The sequence below is a fragment of the Microtus pennsylvanicus genome, chromosome 9 (assembly GCF_037038515.1).
Source record: "Microtus pennsylvanicus isolate mMicPen1 chromosome 9, mMicPen1.hap1, whole genome shotgun sequence".
Taxonomy (NCBI): Eukaryota; Metazoa; Chordata; class Mammalia; order Rodentia; family Cricetidae; genus Microtus; species Microtus pennsylvanicus.
This window is the reverse complement of record NC_134587.1, coordinates 85,487,530-85,508,526: the sequence shown is the minus strand read 5'-3', so window position 1 is coordinate 85,508,526 and position 20,997 is coordinate 85,487,530. Positions and strand designations below refer to the sequence as shown.

Here is a 20,997-nt window from a genome sequence, read left to right as displayed (position 1 = left end):
GCAGAAAGACTGTAAGAGTCGGACAGGATGGAGGCACCCAGGAAACAAGGCCTTCTAGACACATCAGACCGTCACACATATGAACTTAGAGACCGCGGCGACACGCACAGGGCCTGCACAGGGCCTGCAGGGGTCCAAACCAGACAGGGTCCCAGCACTGAGAGAGAAGTGGACACCTGCCTCTATCATCCCTAACCCAGAAGCTATCTCCAATTGATAAAAACTCACAAAGGAAAAACCAGGGTTTTCTTCCTCCGCAAGGGAGTCTCACTGTGTTTACTAACCCAGTAGGCGCCATGTGCAGCAGTTGATGGTCAACACACAGACTCAGTGACATCTTTAGAGGGTCTTTGCTCAATACTAATGTTTTTTGGAACTTTTTAAAAACCTTTTCTGTGTCTTTTTTTTTCTTGCTTGTTTTATCCTATTCCAGTTTGTCTTATTTTATCACTGGTTTTTAGATGGCTATGTGTTTTCTAACGAGAGAGAAGAAGGATGGATTTAGAAGGGAGGCTCTAGAGAGAGTTGGGGGCGGACAGTAATCAGATCTATTACATGAAAAAAAATCTCTTTTATTGTGTTTATGCTGTTGATTTAAACAGGGTTTCTCTGTGTGGCTCTGGCTGTCCTAGAACTCACTCTCTAGACCAGGTTAGCCTCAAAAATTTGCCTGCCTCTGCCTCCCAAAAGCAGGATTAAAGGCGTGCACCATCACGCCCAGTGTTTGGTTTGTTTTTACTTGTTTTTCTTCTCTAAAAAAATCCCCATTTTCAGTAAAAGACAAAGAGGAAATAAAAGTAAAATGTGCCAGGTGTGGTTGTGTACACCTTTAATCCCAGCACTCAGGAAGCTGAGGTAGGTTGGTCGCTGGGAGTCTGTCTACAGAGCGAGTTCCAGGACAGCCAGGATGACAAAGAGAAACCCTGTCTCAAAACAAAAATGTACAATTTGAGGCTGGAAAAATGATTTAGCAGTTAAGAGCACTTGTTGCTCCTGCAGAGGACCCAGGTTGGGCTTACAACAATCCATAACTCCAGTGTCAGGGTTTCCAATGCCTTCTGACCTCCACAGGCACTAGGTGTTGCAGATACACTTACACACTCATCCATACAACATAAAATAATCTTTAAAAATGTAAAACTGGGGGAATGGGTGGAAGGGGGAGGGAAATGGGAGGAGGGGAGGAGGTGGAAATTTGTAATAATAATATAAAAATAAAAAAATTGAAAAGTAAAAGATAACATAATTAAAAAAGTAAAACTGTTATATTCCATAAGCATTAATATTTCCATTCATAATTAAATTAGAAACATACTATCAAGCCCCTAGTATCTTTATCCAACTACTATTGATACGCCAGAGCAATTAACTAGTGTTAAAATCCAGAAACTGAAAGAAAAAAACTTTGGGGGATAGGAAAGGCCAATGGAGTAAAACCCAACACTGAGTTGGTGATAGAAAGCCCACCCTATAGCAAGGTCAATGGACACTGACTCAAAGTGTCATTCACCTTTTTGTTTTGATTTTTTGAAACAGGTGCCTATAAGTAGTAGCCCAGGTTGGCCCACAGGTCATGATCCCTCACACTGCCAATACTGGTATTGTAGCTGCGTCCGGCCATGCATGGCACTTGGGGTGCTTAGCAATGGCTCTAACTTAGAGAGAACATACCTGCAAGCTTTCTCCATGCACAAACACCTGGGCCACGGCTTCGCTTCGCAGGTAGATATTCTCAATCTTTTCTGGTGCTATGTACTCTCCCTGGGCTAGTTTAAATATGTGCTTCTTCCTGTCGATAATCTTCAAGGTGCCATTCTGTGTATCAGAGAGGAAGGGATGGTGGGGGAGTTAAGGCTGGTTCCCCACCATCAGTACAGGCTATTTGAGATTGCCATGTGGAGAGAAATCCGAGAGCCCATGTGATCTCAGCTTCTCCACTTTGCACAGACTTACCACGCTGCTTCATTTGGCCTCCTGTCTCAAGTGGGGACACATGTATCCTGCTCACCAAATGGGGTGTGTTCCCTGACAGCCAAGACATAGCCTTACCCTCCCACAGCACTCTGCAGACAAAGGCCAAATTTCCACGGCCATTACCATGCTTTAGAGGAAGGCAGATGCTCCAGTATTTTGTGACGGGTCGGTCCCAACACATACAAACCTGTGGGAATGCTAGCCAGCACCCAAATTCAAGTACACATTTTTTTTTTATTTTGGATGTCAAAATGGAAGGCGGTGATCAACTGATTTTAGGCATCAAAAAAGCATTGTGCTGCAGTAAAAATCAAGATTTTAATCAAATATTCTAAATTATACCCCAGTAGCACAGACACTGATAAATGGGACCCCCTGTAACTGAGAAGCTTCTCAGCAAAGGACACAGCCAACAAGATAAAACAACAGCCTACAGAATGGGAAAAGATCTTCACCAACTCCCCATCAGACAGAGGTCTGATCTCCAAAATATCCAAAGAATTCAAGAAACTGGTCATCAAAAGAACAAATAATCCAATAAAAATGCTTAACATCCTTAGTCATCAGAGAAAAGCAAATCAAAACAACTGATTCCATCTTACACCTGTAAGAATGGTCAAGATCAAAAACACTGACAACAACTTATGCTGGAGAGGTTGTAGGGTAAAGGGAACACTTCTGCATTGCTGGTGGGAATGCAAACTGGTACAACCCCTTTGGATATTAGTATGGCGATTTCTCAGAAAATTAGGAACAACCTTCCTCAAGACCCTGCAATACCACTTTTGGGTATATATCCAAAGGATGTTCAATCGTACCACAAGGACATGTACTCAACTAAGTTCACAGCAACTTTGTTTGTCATAGCCAGAACCTGGAAACAACCTAAATGCCCCTCAACTGAAGAATAGATAAGGAAAATGTGGCACATTTTCACAATGGAGTACTACACAGCAGAAAAAAAATGACATCTTAAAATTTGCAGGCAAATGGATGGAGCTAGAAAACATCATATTGAGTGGGGTAACCCAGACCCAGAGAGACAATTATCATATGTACTCACTCATAAGTGGATTTTAAACATAAAGCAAAGAAAACCAGCGTACAGTTCACAATCCCAGAGAACTTAGATAACAATGAGGACCCTAAGAGAGCCATCATGGATCTAATTTACATGGAAGTAGAAAAAGACAAGATCTCCTGAGTAAATTGGGAGCATGGGAACCAAGGGAGAGAGTTGAAGGGGAAGGGAGAAGAAGGGAGGGGAACAGAGAAAAATGTAGAGCTCAATAAAGTCAATAAAAAATTAATAAGTCTGTTTCCTGCAGGATACAAAGGATCATTCAGCAAGTAGAGGGGTGGGATGTAAAAGCCACAGGCTGTGCAGCAGGTGCGGGGGTACACCAATGGGGAATGGGTGGGGGGAGAGGGATGGACACGTTCCTCCCTGCAGCGAGACAAAACTGTCTGCAAAGAGAAGTGACATCAACTTACTGGTAGCCACTTCCCAATGTCTCCCGTGTGTAACCAGCCATCTTTATCCAGGGCTTCTGCTGTTTTTGCTGGGTCCTTCAAGTAGCCTTTGAACACATTTGACCCTTTCACACACACCTAAGTAAAGAGAGTCTATTAACATCTACTAGGGATTCTCCCAAGAATTCACACATGTGTGTATTCCACCCTTTACCTGGAAGCCTTCCCTTCTAAGCTCTAGAGGGAATTACCAGCTCTAGAGGGCCATTTCCAGTGTCCCCACTTCCTTTACTACAGGCCTCAGGATAGTCAAGCCACAGGGGAACATAAGTCTCAGACGGAATGACATCACTTGGGTAATTAGGCTTTCCCAGCAGCCTAGGCAGGGCCATTAGCAGACTGGGGACAAGCCTCTCTGGAGCTTTCTGTCATGCTCTGGGGCCCAAATCCCCAACTGTGCTGCAGAAGGAAGGACCCCGAGGGGGTCAAACAGAAATGCCCTTTGTATGACCTGCTTGACTCCAAGATCCCAACAGACTCCAGCCTAACAGCTGTCCTGAGCACTTTCCGGAACGGGGCTCCTAACAGCAGCTGTCACAGGATGCTGCTCCTCAGTGACAGGCGGGTCTTCACTCACCTCACCCTCGCCCTTGGCAGCCATGTAATTCATTTCTTCCACATCGACAAGCTTTATATAATTGCAAGGCATGGGGGCACCGACATGGCCTGCATATAAAACGGAAGAATCATTTCAAAGTGCACTAGAATGGCCTCAGGTCAAAGCATTTTTACAACCACAATACACCTCCTCATGGTGACAGCTCCTATACATGCCTGGCTTTTGCAATTGCAGCCTGGTAAAATAATTTAAGAGGGCTTCTTTCTTGGAGAGAGGTGAGAATACCCAGAGGTCCATTTCTGAGGTTCTGAATATATCTCCAACACTGAAATTCCAGCCACCGACTTGAACGTGGGTTCAAACACTTGGAGGCATGCTTTCTAAATAAAACTATTACTTCAATTCCATGATCTGATTGCATTGACTCCACCCACCCCACATACAATTATTTTTTGGCCCCTAATACTTTATATAGCTCAAGATGGCCTTGGTTTTCTGATCCTCTTGCCTCTCCCTTACCAGTGCTGGTACAGGCCTGCCACACCCGATTTCAGATGTCTCTCTCAGAGAACACAGGCAGCTCTGTACACCCTGGTGATTCTCTGACACATCCCTTGGTTCTGACTGGCACAGTCATTGTTCTTAGACAAGCATGTTTTTACATTTATGTCTATTAAGACATTTCAAGTCAATTTAACTCTCTTGTCTAAGAGGATTAGGGATAGGCTGTATGATGCTTAGATTTTTGACAACTTGACACAAACTAGGTCACCTGGAAAGAAGGACTTCAATAAAGAAGACACATCCATAGCACTGGCCTGTAGGCTACTCTGTGGGGGCATTGTCTTGATTAATGATTGATGTGGGGAGGGCCCAGCCCGCTGTGGGCAGTGCCACTCCCTGGGTAGGTGGTCCTGGATCATGTTAGAAAGCAAGAGGAACAAGCCACAGACAGCAAGCCAGCAGTATTCCTCTATGGCCTCTGCTTTGGTTCCTGCCTTGTCTCCTGCCCTTCATGGAGTAGTAAGATGAACCCTTTCCTTCTCAAGCTGCTTTTGATCCTAAAGATTGTCATGGCAACAGAAAGAAAACTAGGAAGGGCATCTTTTCCCAAAACAAAAATAAGATATTACAGATACATTTTAAGAGTCTCACAGCTAATACTGCCTAAGGTTTAACAATCTAATATAGAAATTGTTGTTCTAAATTCTCTGACTGTTAAGGAATATGGTGTTAAAAACTAAAGGTATAAAGACACTTTCAGATGCCTATAGAATTACATTATGAGACAGTGCCAGTCGCTGGGGTCTATGTTGCTAGATGGTTACTAGATTTATAATGCACCAAAGAAGCCAGGGGAACTTCATTGCCGTACAGAAGACCCTACATTCTCTACATAATATTCTCTCTGTGTACATGCTATTTAAACAACATTTATAACTTAGCTCTCCATGGTGTCCCTGGGATAACATTTACACAGTGTCCACCATGCACCCTCCCTACAGGGCCATATCCATTGCAGAGGCTCTTTGGGTATTCTCCTCCCTGTTTGCTTTGAGACAAAGAGTCTGTATGCATGTCTATCGGCACTTCCAACGACCGGCCCAGCACACAGTGTAACTGTAATACCTACTTAAGGGTTGAAACTACCAGCAAATGAGGAGACCCTGTTTGATCACTGGCAAGTCTGTGGACGAGGCATTTCCTCTCAGATGCCCCTGCTAGGATGCACCACAGCCTAGACACACATTTTCTATCCAGGAGACCTAATTCCTTGAGACATATTATGCATTGCAGTGCAAGGAGGCCAATGAGCCAATCAACGATGACCTCATCTCCAAGCACCCCAACCTCGAACTCCAATGAGGAGACTCTGAAGATGGCTCTCCTGCCAACCGTACCTGCCGTCCAGTCCCCAGGCATGCTCAGGGAGCAACCAGCGGTGCACTCAGTCTGTCCGTAGCCTTCATAGAACTTGGTCAGTGAGAAGAAAGACATTGTTAGTGAGAGACAGCTGTGTCTTTGTAACTAACTCCCGTGGAATCCCGGCCTCTGAAACCTTCCAACTTTCAGTTTTGTAAGTTGACTCAGGGGCATTAAATGCACCCAAACATCTTCACCCCCATGTCAAACACTGGCTGTAGTCCATGTGGCCTTCCTACTCAACCTCTGGCAGACAGGATAAGTCAGTACTCCTGTAGTACTTCTGCTCTGCTAAGTCATGCTAACACACGTCCTGACTGTCAGCACGAGCCCTGGACTCTTCTATAATAGCTTCTCAGCACGGTGTGTGAGTAGGTTTATCAATGATGACCCATCCCATCCCTGCAGCCATACTCTAGAGGCTTGGCTCACACCTTACCCTAGATAAGGGCTATTATTCCCCTAGGAAATCTAGCATTAACCTAATTCCAAACAAAACCAAGGCCTACAAATGAGGAGCTGGGAGGCCTGGAAGACTGAACACAGGAGGACAAGGAGGAGTGAGCTCAAGTGATTGAATGTACAGATGGTGAGTGAGCTCAGGGGCAACTGCACGGAAAATGGAGTAAGAGACAATGGCCGTCTGTACGTTGGAGCTGTTTCTAAGTGTCTCTGCGCACGATGTCTGTGAAGTGACACAGTAACTGAGCCACTGCTCAACGCACTCGCGCATCATGCCGCACAGTGACTGCAGACATAAATTCTCGTCAATCCAAACAAGGGCCCACAGCACGACACAGCCTGGGGTGCTTGGGTGGTGTGATGAAGCTCACCTGACAGCCGAGAGCTGCCCTCAGAAATGTCAGCACCGTGGCGGACACCGGAGCCGCTCCTGTGATCATCAGCCGGACTTTCCCACCCAGGCTTGACTTGCGAGACAGAGAGAAGCCAGGGTTACCTATGCAGAAGTCGGAGCTCCTCTGCCAGACACCTGCTTGGGACCCCGTGTCCCAGCCGACCAGCTGTCCTGCAGTTGCATGGATAGGACTCTAGCTTGGGACAGAGCTCTAGGTGTCCACAGCAGGACCCAGGGCTGAACCCACTCCTCCCAAAGCTGCCCACATCCCCTGGCAGACTTGGCACTAAGCCAGCGCTCTGCTACTAGATGTCTCAGGGATCAGATGATGACAACTACCATATTTCTGGCATTTGAGACAGCTCCTGAGATTATATTCTTATTCTCAGGCTTAAATCTTCACCTCAGGAGTGGGATATTTGTTCCAGAGAAACTAAAGGAAGACTAAAACACCCAGAATCCTTCCATCTAGAACAGCTGTAGCACTGTTCAAATATAGACAGAGAACAGGTTCCACCTAATAGTCCTGTCTCTAACTTTCAGACAGATGCCAGAAAGAGTGGACATGTGTTCTTTCTTGGCTTCCTATCTAGCCCAATCCAAACACACTCGTGTGTGTGTGTGTGTGTGTGTGTGATTGATCTCTCAAGGCTTTGATGAGCATGCTAGCAAGCATTCCACCACTGAGCTGTGTCTCTACCCCTCTTTTTACCTTGAACTTTGCAAGAAGGTTTCACTAAGTTGCCCAGGCTAGCCCTGAATTTGCTATCTTCCCACCTAAGCCTCCTGAGTAGCTGAAGTTACAGACCTGCCCCATTCACTGCTTCCCCCAGCCCCCACATGCTCACTTTATGTGAGACATCCATGAGGTGAGAGCCTATCTGCTACCTGTATCTTGTGAAAGATGAGTTTATCCCACAGGCTGTTGTTTCTGATGATACCGCTGCGAAGCTCGGCTTCTTTCCTTTTGGAGGCGAAGTCCAAGAGCCATCGCTTCATTGTGGTGTTTGCTTGTCCAAAGATCTAGTGAGGCAAGAGGGAAGGTTTGCACAGCTTCCAAGATTGGCACAACCAAAAGGGCAGACAGCAGTGTGCTGGAGACCACACGCAGGAGCCGTGGAGCCGCTGGAAGGCAGACACAGCTTCGGACAACTACTGATCAGCTCCTCTGGCTGTGAAGTATAAATCTGCCCCATTGCCCAACTCTACAAGAAATGAAGACATGTCCACAGACAGCTACACACAAGTGTTATGTTTACAGCAGGGTTTCTTGTAGTAGTCAAAAGCTGAAGCTACTCAAACACCTGTCATTAAGGAATGGCTAAATAAACTGTGTCTGACCATACAGCGGAATAGTAACTGGCTATAAAACACTAAAAACACTGAAATGTACACTTTGAAGGTGTCGTATTGGTTGCTCAGGAATCTAGCAGGTAGAGGGTGGGTGGTAATGAAGGGTTCTTTTCCGGGTGTTGAAACTGAATGTAGTGTGGTTAGGAAACTCTGGATGCACTCAAAGGTTTGGAAGGCGTCGATGCTCCCCACTGTAGCACCCACAGGGACATCCTCAAAGACCGCTGAACGTCCCACCTTCACTGCTGGGATTGAAATGGGGCCTCAAGCATGCACTTCACTGTGAGTTCTACCCCCAGGCCCCAGACTGCACAACTCAAGAGGACAAATTGTATACTATGCGAATTATATCTCAATGCACCGTTTCAAAGGGTTTTTGGAAAGAATGGATTTTAAAACTAACATCGTTTTTTAGAGAGGGCGAGAAAAGGAAAAGGGAAAAGTATTCATAGCACCCACTAGAAACTCAGATTAAGACTGGCCATGCCGTGTGCTGATCTTGCCCGGCTAAGCAGTCTATGCTAAGACAGGAAATGCCACGTCTTCTCAATCGGCACCATGGCCTGGACACTTCTCTCGGAGAGGTGAAGGGACGCTTCATGCATGCAAGGGTCAGTGGAACAATTAATAAAACCATCTTGTAGTTATGTGTGTGAGTCACTCAGCACCTTCACGAAACAGGGAGAAGGTACGATCCTCTGTTTCACAGATGCGGAGTGAAGCTCAAAGAGCTTGTGGAAACAAACCAAGGTGCAGCTTAGGGCTCAGCATCTGCAGAGCGTGCTGTGTGTTCCCTTAACAGATCTGTGTGGGAACAGAGTTCCACTTCTGCAGAGGTGTGGACTGAAGCTCTGTGAGAGTAAAGGGACTGCTGATGGCTGTAGAGGGGTACATGGCTGAACCCTAGTCAGACTGGCGTCGCGCCTCACAGTCCCACCTTCTGTCCCCCATGCTTCGTTGTCTGGGACTCACTCTGTCAAACATCCGGTTCAGCAGCCTTGGGACCACAGGGAAGATAGTGGGCTGAAGCACCTGGAGGTCCTCCATCAGAAGCCTGATATCTCCTTGGAAAAATCCTATCTTAGCTCCGTGACACAGCATCACACACTGTGAGTGAAAACAGACAAGCGTCAGCATGACAAGGAGGGCTCCCTGCGCTCAGAATCACAGCATTAGTCTTTCAAACCAGCTTCCAGAAACCGTAGAACTCCCTAAATATGGTGGTTTCTTTAAAAATGTGTCAGCATTTACTTCCCATCATACAAACATGGAAATTGAGTATTTTCACCGTCCCAGTGACACAGGAGTTAGTATGAAACTGGGGTTGGGGGGGCTCTTCCTACTGGTAATGAGACGGGTTATCTGGGGCTAACAAGCTACATCTGTTGGATGAGTTATGTTATTTTATATTCCTCAGATATTTTTAACCTTCCAGGAACTTGAAAGCTTATTTATTCTCGAAATAAAAACCTCCAGACCAGACTTATTAAAATCTCATTTCCTTTTTTGAATCTAAGTAAAATTTTCTGAAAAGACACTGAATTAGCTTGGGTCAGGATTCCAAGTGGCTGGCCACAAGATTATCCCACACGATACTTTATCTCCTGCAAACTGTACTGGCCGCCCAGACAGACCAGACAAGTCATCTATCTGTCTATCTTAGGTTCAGAGTAAAAAATATTCGCTGAGTGCTGGCAGCACCTGTTGTGGTGGTCTGTGCATTCTGCGAGCCCAGCACTGGGGAGGGCGGAGATCTCTGGGACCTGGGATCACTCACTAGGCTAGGCCGGCTGGCCAGAGAGCGCCAGAGCTTTTTCACGTGGGTGCTAGGAATCACCTCACATCTTCATGCTTGCAGGACAACCATTTTACTTTGGTCAGCTCTCAAATGAGGTGCACAGTTATGTGCGCACAGGGAACCCAGGCAAAGGTCAGTTAGACACCATTCTTTCCCCCAGGGCATATCGGATGCCAGTGAAAACTCAGCCAGTTTGTGCATGAGTGAGAAGCACAAACAAGAAGGGAGGCATCTTCCACAACAGGAGCCTCCGAGACGCCAGATTCAAGGGATTAAAACATTTCCTTTGGAGAAGGGAACTAATATGGAGACCCACAGCTGGCAATGTGCGGAATATGGGGGGACCCCGGAACATTCAGTCCTAAAAGGGGTGTCTCCATCAAGCCCTCCCCTCAGCTCCGGGAACTCCATGGAAGAGGAGATGAAAAAACTGTAAGAGCCAATGGGGACAGAAGACGCCTGGAAAACCAGGCCTTCTAGACACATGACTGACGCACACACGAACTCACAGAGACTATGGCAGTCTGCCCAGGGCCTGCACTAGTCTAGGCCAGGTGGGGTTCCATCATTGATGGGAATGGGGCAAAAGCTCCCATCCATAACCCAGCGGCCATCTCCAATTGAACCCCACTCCAAAGGAAAAATGAGGTTTCCCTGTGGAGCTTCACTGGATATACAAATCACACAAAACGGAGGCTCCTCGCCAAGAAGTAGATGACCACCACCAACAAAACCAAAGGGATTTTTTAGAGATGTTTTGTCTCAGAATGCTTTGGGATCTTTTCTTTCTTTCTTTCTTTTTTTTGGTTTTTCGAGACAGGGTTTCTCTGTAGCTTTGGAGCCTGTCCTGGAACTCCCTTTGTAGACCAGGCTGGCCTCGAACTCACAGAGATCCACCTGCCTCTGCCTCCCGAGTGCTGGGATTACAGGCGTGCACCACCACCGCCCGGCGGGGATCTTTTCTTTTAACTTTGCCTTTTGCTTATCTATTATGTGTTTGTGTTTATGGGTTTTGTCTGCCTTGTGTATGTGTTTCTGGCACTTTTTTTTCTCTGTGTGTATCTGTTTGCTTTGTTTATGTTTATTTGCCTTTATTTATTTGTTTGTTTGTTTATTATGTACACAATATTCTGTCTGTGTGTATGCCTTCACGCCAGAAGAGGGTACCAGACCATGTGGTTGCTGGGAATTGAACTCAGGACCTTTAGAAGAGCAGGCAATGCTCTTGACCATTGAGCCATCTCTCCAGCCCTTGCCTTTTTTTTAAATCTGGCCTGTTGGTTTTCTAAAGAGAGAGAAAGAAGGCATAGAGTGGATGGGTGGGGAGGTAGGGAGGATCTGGGAGGAGATGAGGAAGGGGAAATAGTTCATACAGATCAGAATATAGTATATGGAAAAAGTTATTTTCAATTAAAAGAAAAAACCCTTCCTTTAATAATAGTTCATCTGCAACCGTGTCCTATGAGCATTCTTTAAATGTTCAAACTCTCCAACTTTAAACTGCAGGATTAAAGTTCAAATACCCAGGTTGGACCTAGAATAAAAATTCATATTCTTTCTAACCACCGCCATCGCGAACGGGATGGAGTGAAGAACCGCGAGTCCAAACGGCACGGCGCACCACACTTACCTGCAGCTGCTGCTCATACATGTGTGCCAGTGGTAAAAACGAAATCTGTGTGTCACTGGCATTCAAGGTCAGTATGCTCTGCAAGACACAACAACTTAGCGGGGCACACACAGACAAACAGGGAGACACAACAGATGCCTACCTCTACAACGTTCTCAAACATATGGGCGAGAGGCAAAAAAGAGATCAGAGTATCATCCGGGGAAGTAGTGAATGCACTCTGAAAGCAAGGACACCAGCGAGAAAAGAAGAGTTAAGACTTCCAGGATATCCCCATTTTCCTCCAGAGCAGGGCACCCGGCCCCTCAACACTCAGCATGACTGATTTCTACTCATGTCTTTATTTTTTTCCTCACCAAAGAATTAAAGGTAACTTTAAAAAAAAAACAGTATTATTGGGGATGGCGCTAGAGCCTTGCACAAGCTAGGCCAATGCTCTAACATAGGGCTCTATCTGTGTCTCATGGCAATACCAGGCAGAGTGGACGTCATCCGTCACAACTAAGCATATCCACTCCAGCACTTTCGTGAAGAAAACCTTGCCCAAACTAGAGTGTTGAGGGACTGTGTGCTCTGCTCCTTTCAGCTTTCAGTTACAAAACCCCTCTACCAGGAAGTTCCCACTGCCCCTCGAGCAACGTTAGGATCCACTGTCTGACAAGACAGCACTGTTATACTGCAAAGGGAAAGCAGGAAAGGTTTCCCACGTCCTCTTATTTCCAGAGTAAATGGTTCTACTGGATGCGTTGGGTCAATATTTTTACCTTAAAGCCTCCCTTCAGCTCAGGAAAATACTCAACAGTGGTTAATGCAACCTCAAATCTGACTTGAGGAGATTTGTTCTCCTATAAAATCCTGACCAAGATGAGCCAGAGGCAGATTAAGTGTGGATGCCTAGTGTTCCTCAGGGTGGGCCTTCTGAGGGATGGGTACAGCGAGGGTTTGCACATAAGGGCATGTTATTAGCACCAAGAAAGCTTGCCAACACAGCTGCAGTCATGTCAATCAGAAACGAGGTAAGTGTGTGTTGTGCATGCGCATGAGTGTGTGCATGTACGTGTACACAGGCACGCATACATGTGTGCATGCGTATGCAATCTGTACTACTTTCTAGGCCGTATACTCTTATCCCTAAAGAGGGATCGGTCTTAGCAACAATGTAACCCTAAGTGGGGTCACTGCCTATGGGATGGGTGGGTTATAATTTAGGTTTGATCTAATAAAGTTAGAAATGCATCTCAATTAGTATTTTGTACTGTGCAATTGTTACATAATGAGAGATCAGACCCAGTAATATCCATATATGTGTGTGTTTATATGAATGTGTGTGTGTATGTGTGTGTGTGAGAGAGAGAGAGAGAGAGAGAGAGAAAGAGAGAGAGAGAGAGGGAGAGAGATGTGGATTGAACCCAAGGCCTCAAGGATAGAAAGCTTGATTTCTACTGCTGAGATACATTTCCAGCACTCATACTTTTCAATTTTCTGGTATACCACAAAAAAAAAAAATCACACCAGTGTCACAGTTAGAAGTTCTGGAAGTTGAGCTTCTTCTTCATGGTGTAACTATTTTCAGTGAAGCTCTGACATCACTGCAAGCACACTTGAACTGATCTCTGCAGGCCTCCCGGGAAATTCACATTTCATTTTGGTGGTGCACTAAGTGCTGAGCTTTGTTTATATAGCATACCTCACAAAAAGGTGGGAGGGTGAGAATAAAAAAGTGACAGGGTAATAAAATTAAGTCTGGAAGCAGCCTCAAAAATCAGCCCTCAACAGCCACCAAAGAAAGATCCACTCCCCTAAACCATGAGGTACAGACACCCTTCTGCCACAAGAAGTAGGGGTACAGGAGGCTCCCAGGAGTCTGCAGCAGCACACCGTTAAATGGGAAGAGAACGCCTTTGCAAAGATAAACATGCATCCTATCTTTGGAGTTACGGACTGAACTCCGCTCCCCTAAGCCCCGGGCATGGGGAACAGGGCCCTGGTGTGATCGGATCGGGAGTAGGCTCTGACCCAACAGCCTGGCGTCTCCTCAGAAGAGACACTGGAGCACCCAGAAAGAGGCAGCCATCTGCGAGCCAGGGAGAAAAGCCCTCACCAGGAACCAAACTTGCTGGCAGCTGGACCTGGATTTCAGCCTCCTAAACGGAGGGAAATAAACGCCTGTTGTTCACGCCGCATGGGCTACAGTGCTTTGTTAATGGCAACCCAAGAGGACTACAACCTGCGAGCAGAAACCTGAAGAGGACAGGGCACCGACTCGAGTTTAAGACTTTAATCTTTCGCATACAGCGGGAGTCACACTGACCACAGGACAGAAGGAGGATTTAAAACCTTCAGCTGCCTTTAACACTCACTGGTAACTTAAACTAGGGTCCTTACGCTGGAGTAAGGATGTTGAAAGGTCTCTCTCCTTTGTCTTTTCCTAAAAGTACTTAACAGAGTGACAGCCAAACAGTCCCCACACGAAAGCCACCATGAGTTCCATATGGTGATCCATTCTAATGTCACGGGAAGGCCTATAGGATTAGCTCCATAGCAAACCATCTGAGAAGAGGGGACTTTGGGTCTTATGTGCAGTGTGGACCTATTGGGGTGAGGGGAGGCTTCAGTACTTTCTCTCCTGGGGCCTAAACACAATCACTCAATGTGAAGAACCATGAAGACACTCTAGAGAATTACCTGTGTTGATTTCACAAAAGCTGAACAGTCACTAATGATGTTTTGGTGAGTGATCATTGCTCCTTTGGGGTTGCCTGCAGAGTACACAGGGAGCAGAAGAAGGTTAGATACTCCAGCGAGAGCAGCAGAAACCCTCTCCCATTAGGGGCTCAGACAGCTCTGCTGTATACCCGCTGGGCAGTCAAGCACAGAGTAATAGTAAATTTCTGATCAACCTACGATCCCTTGAAGGAAATTTACTATCAGGAAATTGCCTGAAACATTCTTCACTAAGGTCTTTATGTGAGTCAACAGGGCATGAGAAACTAGGAATTTCATTCTAGGTAGAGAGCATTTGAGTTCACGTTCAGTCAGTGCTGAATTAACCACATGGCACGCTCAGATTCTGAGACTGCCTCCCAGAGAAACAAGATGACCTCACTCGGTCCGCGTCTGTCTCTTACTTTCTTGCACCCATCAACAACTAATTAATACATTACCCAAAAGGGAGGCAGAGAGCACAGACTTCCAGATACTGCTGTGAAGTAAGCACATCTCAAAATATACCTGTAGTTCCACTTGTGAAACAAATTACTGCAAGATCTTCTGGTACTGGAGGCTGAAGAAAATTTTAAAAGAGACGGGATACATCAGAATAGAATATACCAAGCCATAAGGTATCACCCCACATTTCCAACAGTCTCCAATATGAATAGGCATTGCAAGGAGCAAAAGGCTGTAACCCAGAGTAACCCACGACGCTTACCTTGGGCTTCTTTCTGTTCACTCTTCCAAGGTCCTTAATTAGGGGAAAGAGAAAGAGAAAACCTCAGTATTAAGATTTTCTAACTATTCAGAGCAAAGTCAGGGCTATGGAGATGGCCCAGTGGTTAGGAGCACTGGCTGTTCTTCCAGAGGACCTAGATTGGATTTCCAGCACCCACATGGAAAAAACCATCTGTAATTCCTGTTCCAGGGGATCTGATGCCCTTTTCTAGACTCAGATGGTGCACACACATGCTTCACAGACATACATGCTGGCAAAACACCCATACACATAAAAAAGTAAAAGAGTGAAGTCCCACAGGTTACTGCCTTTCCTATAGATGTCACTCTCAGCCGGCAAATCAAATGAATGAGAGCAATGTTAACGAGCAAAAGCCACAGCAGCTATTGTTCTAGAAAGCCAGTTTCTAGTTATCTGTCATAAAACTACATCCTCTGCTCTGGATTTCAGCCTCTCTTCCCTTTCCTAGGATGGCGTTTAGCAAAGCTTTGCTCCTGACCTTAAGCGAAGACCTGCCGGTCCTCAGCACCCTCTCTCCTGACTATGAGGTTCCACCTCAACAACCTCTGCACAGGTAGAAACACTGTGGCGGATTTAAATGCTAGTCGTGTTAGGGAGGCTCAGGTTTCCATGCTCCATACACAGGGGAAGGAGGATTTGTGTACTCTGCACTGAAACAGGCTGCAAGGAGGATGGGAGGCCACTTCTGGCATGGGCATTAAGGGGATCTAAGCTCTTGTCTCTAGTCCCTAGATACAGTTGTTCCCAGCACAGACTTCTGCTAATGGGTATGTGCTTCCGTTTACTGCGTTAAAAGTAGCCTTTGTATCCGGTCACTGAGAAAAAAACCCTTATATTCTTTTCCGAGGAAAATAAGCAACTTGAGAATGCACGTGGAGTGTGCTGACATCTACCACAACATGGAAATTGGACAGGCATGCTCACGGCTCACTGAGCTCCACCTAGCACACTTCTAATCAATTGAAATTACACACGTCACAACCAAAGATTAAAAACAAGAACAATGATATCTAATTAGAAGTCAGCTAGGGTTGGGCACTGCAGCACACACCTATAATCTGAGGCAAGAGGACAGCTTGGCCCAGGAGTTCCAGACAAGCCAGCAGCTTAACACAAAACAAGACGACGACAACAAAAGCCACTCCACAGTCAACAAGGAGCTAAGGCAAATACTTCTGCAAATGATTTTCGAAATAAGCTTTATTGACTTTGTTGGTTTCTACTCATCGATGCAAACTTTTCTCCATTTTGCTGCTGCTGCTGTTGTTGTTGAGGTAGGAGCTTACTCATGTAGGGCAGGCTGACCTCGAAATAGCTAGGGAGCTGAAGATGACTTTGAAATGATCCTTCTACTTCCTCTTCCCAAGTGCTGGAACTACAAGCATGCACCACCATGCCCAACTCATCTGTTCAAAGTTCTTAAAGGACTTCTAGAACCTTCAGCTGATGTGGAGTGAGATAAAGCCATAGTCACAAGCAATTTGCTTTTAAATTAGGAAAGCCAACAAGACCTCTACTGGTACATTATTTGGGGTGATAGCTTCGGAGACTTAGGTCTGTCTTGCCATTTCTTAGAAAAAAATTCAAACAATTACTTTTAAAAGTGGTCATTTTAGGTTAAAAATGAATAAAACTGAGTTCTAGTGAGTGACAAGCATATTGGAATACTTATGAGTAATGAAATTTGTTACCTAATAAAAAATATAGATGGGTTGGTGAATACTGGGTAAAGTAATGCTGAAGCAGATGTGTTAAACCTGTAACCATAGACTATTTAACAGGAAGAAGGGGATATGGTTGTATTACTCAACAGTGTGTACGCCTGAAATGTTCATATTAAAATACACAAGACGCAAACATTCCAAAATGCCTATATCCTACCTTGATTCTGCAAATAGATGCATTAATGTAAGTATATATTAATGAAAATGACCTCACAACCAACCATAATGCAAACTTTAAATTCTTTTCTTCTCAGTTTTGTTTACAAAAATGTCTAAAATGCACAAATTACATTAAGCAGGTCAGTGTGTGTGAAACAAGATTTTAATATAAACTCCATATTACAATTGCCATTCATTCATCAAAGTCATGTTTTAATTTTAAAATTATCTCTCCATCGTGCTGTGGTTACAAAAAGACAAAGGAAAGAACAACAGTGAGTGTGCCTTTTGGAGGAGGGGACAGAAAGGCAGGTGGGAACGGATGTTTCAATAGGAGACTACAAATTACGAAAACATGCCAGTAGAAAATGTCGGTAAAAAGCTAGATAAACTCTAATTTAAAAAATGAAGCCGAGGCAAAAATGCATATGGAGTCGTTTAGTACACTGCGTGTGAATATGTAAATGTGCACACAGTGGCATGTTGGTGTTGGAATAGTGAGTTTCCCTCTGACTACTGGTTCCTTGGGAAAGGTCCCACGGACCCTGCTCTATAACCTCTAATTCTCTGTAGAAGGAGGAGGAGTAGACATTAAAAATCAAAACCTATTTATAACAGTTTCTCAAAAAGATTTGTATCTTCAGCAACAGTGCAGCTTCCTCTTGGATGCACGTGGACAAGGAGCCTTCTGCTAGCTTCCTTGCTTCCTAACCTAAGACAGAGCAGTGTTGGGGTCAGATCCTATGCACCCCACTGATACTCCTAGAATGTTTACCATTAACGTTGAGCTTACGCTAAAAATAAACCATATTGAAAATAACAACAAAAAGAAACATAAATGAGCTGGGCCAGTTGGTTTCATGTCAACGGGACACAAACTAAAGTCATCTGAGAGGAGGGAGCCTCAATTAAGAAATGCCTCCAGAAGACCAGGCTGCAGGCAAGCTTGTAGGCATTTCCTTAATCAGTGATTGATGGAGGAAGGCCCAACCCATTGTGGGTGGTGCCATCTCTGGGCCAGTGGTGTTGGGTTCTATAAGAAAACAGACTGAGCAAGCCATGGAGGGCAAATAAGTACACAGCACTCCTCTATGGCCTTGGTATCAGCTGCCATCTCCAGGTTCCTGCCCTGACTTCATTCAGTGATGAGCAGTGATGTGGAAATATAAACCTTTCCTCCCCAGCTTGTTTTTGGTCATGGTGTTTCATCACAGTAATAATAAACCTGATTAGGACAGAAACCAAGCAAAAATCTGTGTTAAAAAAGCTGGAGGAAGGGAATGAGGAGGGAGGGCGAGAGGGTCGGTTAGTAAAGGCACTGGCTGTCAAGACTGGTTTCCTGAGGGTAATCCCCCACAAGGTGGAGAGAATCAGCTCCAGCAAGATGTCCTCTGGTCTCCATGCCTGTGTCATCACACACACACACACACACACACACACACACACAGAGAGAGAGAGAGAGAGAGAGAGAGAGAGAGAGAGAGACAGACAGACAGACAGACTGACAGACAGACAAATGATGAGACAATCTGTATCTGGCTTGGTTTCAGAGACCAATCAGTAAAAGCCAGTCAAGACCAAAAAGAGTATACAAGATACAAGCTAGAAACTTCCATCCGTGTGCGGTTGAAGTTCCAGTGCCAGTGTTTACTGCATGGCTCACTGGTGCTAAGGATAAATGTGAGTACCACAGCTCCTTTTGTGATATATTAACACTGGGCACTGGGCATGTTACTGTGCTGGTCAGTTTTGTCAACTTGTCACAAGCCAGGACCATCTGGGAGGATGGGACTTCAGTTGAGAAGATGACCCCACCAGATTGTCTATAGACAAGTCTGTGGTGACATTCTCTTGATTAATGATTGATATGAGAGGGCCCAGCTCACTGCAAGATGGTACCATCCTTGGGCAGGTCGTATAAACAAACCAACTGAGCAAGCCATGGGGAACAAGCTAGTTGGCAGTTTCTACAAGGTTCTCTTGCCCTGATGTAAGCCAAATAAAACCTTTCCTCCCCAAGTTGCTTACTCCCCCCCCCCCCCACCAAGACAGGGTTTCTCTGTGTAACAGCCCTGGCTGTTCTGGAACTCACTTTGTAGACCAGGCTGGCCTCGAACTCACAGAGACTCACCTGCCTCTGCCTCCCAAGTGCTGAGATTAAAGGTGTGCACCACCACTGCTCGGCCTTGGCTATGGTTTTTAACACAGCAACAGAAACTTAACTGGGACAAGCGATGAGTGCCTTTGCTTATGACTCAGCATTGGAGAGCCTAAGGCAAGAAAACAGCTACAAGCTCACGGCTAATCTGGGCTCCATAGTGAGCTGAGACCAGTCTCAGCTATGGGGTGAGACCATCTTAAAAACCAAGCCAAGCAGAACAGACAAGGAACTCTGGGCGTGCAACCCAAATCTTTGTTTAGTGGGAGGATGGGGATTTTGTCCTGTATCTTTACCATGGCTGACCAGCACTGGGTACCACATCCAACCCTTCAGAGAAGTGGGCCATGTGGAAGGACTCACCTCCAGGGCCTTCAGGCTGATGATCTCCACCCCACACTTTTTGCCTCGTTCCACTAGATCACTGCCGTAGGAGTCCATGATGACAATGATTTTAAGGCAAGCAATTAGCTTATTTTCTACACTTTCTAACAAGAGTTTGGCCTTTTCTGGATTGTCAGCAAAAATCACAGAGAGCTCAGCTGTAAATGAAGAGGAGATAAGAAATGAGCCCCAGGACGTCAAGAGCTTGATGATAATATACGACACATGGATACTAAGATACTGGGGTGATACAGATTTGACTGTAACATCCCCCTCCAAGCTGATCTTAGAATGTAAAGTCACCAGAGTGAAACCCATAACCAAGACAATGGTCACCCCAAGATCAAGGACATACCTTTGTTCACTATGTAGTTGATGGCTTCGGTTCCAAGGGTATCGTAGAGTGGAACAATCACCATCGAGTAAGCAAAGCATCCCTGTTCGATGATCACCCACTAAACACAGTCACGGAAAGAAAACACGGTGTCTTACCAGAATCATTGCAAAGGGCAGTGTTTCAAAAGTCAAATCAGAAGCATCTACGGCAGCAAAGTTAACATCTGTCTGTCTACCACTGTGCATCGGGAACCAAGAGGGTTCAAAACAAACACTCGCTCCTCCTTTTTAGCTTCTCTATTCTTGCAATCTTCTTAAGTTTTTAAGTTAGCCTACAAAATCTGCCCCTTCTTAAAATCAAACTGCAGTCTGCTTAAAGAAGAGAGGCAAGTGTGTGAGGTCAGGCTTAGTAAAAGACAAGACTGGCTTAGAGAGTGGCGACTTGCTGCAGCTTTTAGATGGCTTGGCAGGAAGAAACCCTAGCGTATCTGTCATGACAGAGTCACAATAGGCTGGGAGACCAGTGAGCAAGCAGGCTGGAGAGAAGCCTCGTGGCAAGGGTGGACTGGAGTGAGCCTGAGCCACAGGGTCTGGCTCTACTGCACCGCACAGAACTACAAAAGTATTCTGGACAGCACAATGGTTGTGGGGTTTGGGGAACATCAATCTCACAGCAGCGTGTAGTGTGGCCTGGGAGCCAGGGAGGAAGAACTCGTGCCTATCAGAGAGGAACATTGTCTTGAGAACAAGCCTCCCTAGTAAGGTGACCAGGGAAAGCGGTGAGCTGATAACCATTTCCCTTGCCACTAGCCTCGGCCGCAAGGCAACTCATGAGCTCCCAGACATGTGGGCGGCCCAGCCCCTCTTCTTTCTCACTCACAACTCCTCAAGACACCCCTTCATCCCAGCTGCACTTTTCAAAGGACACCACAGGATGCTATCACCGCATTGAAAAGCATACAGCTGCTGTGGGCGAGGAGCCACTGGGTCACATGTATGTGACGTGGATCTGGGACTGTGTCTGTGATTTTAGAATTTCCTCCAAGACGCCACTCGGGGGCTCTGTCCAGAAAGCACTTCCTGGCCGACCTCCCATGATCCTTCCCTGCATCCACACTTAGATTTGAGAGAAAGCACC

The 20,997-nt window shown here is 45.7% G+C and overlaps 1 protein-coding gene across 6 annotated transcripts in view; it reads right to left on the bottom strand.

Moving 5' to 3' along the window:
• The window catches only part of Acsl1 (acyl-CoA synthetase long chain family member 1), a 69,379-nt gene that overhangs the window by 3,313 nt on the left and 45,069 nt on the right, over positions 1–20,997 (bottom strand). For all 6 annotated transcript variants that reach the window (XM_075986720.1, XM_075986725.1, XM_075986726.1 and 3 more), the window contains exons 6-18: positions 19,879–19,978; positions 19,503–19,681; positions 15,057–15,089; positions 14,858–14,909; positions 14,312–14,385; positions 11,769–11,846; positions 9,171–9,305; positions 7,734–7,868; positions 6,823–6,918; positions 5,968–6,040; positions 4,085–4,173; positions 3,469–3,585; positions 1,672–1,815 (exon numbers count right to left, since the gene is read on the bottom strand). In XM_075986720.1, the coding sequence (XP_075842835.1) occupies positions 1,672–1,815; positions 3,469–3,585; positions 4,085–4,173; positions 5,968–6,040; positions 6,823–6,918; positions 7,734–7,868; positions 9,171–9,305; positions 11,769–11,846; positions 14,312–14,385; positions 14,858–14,909; positions 15,057–15,089; positions 19,503–19,681; positions 19,879–19,978 (1,305 nt within the window). The remainder of the gene's footprint in view (positions 1–1,671; positions 1,816–3,468; positions 3,586–4,084; positions 4,174–5,967; positions 6,041–6,822; positions 6,919–7,733; positions 7,869–9,170; positions 9,306–11,768; positions 11,847–14,311; positions 14,386–14,857; positions 14,910–15,056; positions 15,090–19,502; positions 19,682–19,878; positions 19,979–20,997) is intronic.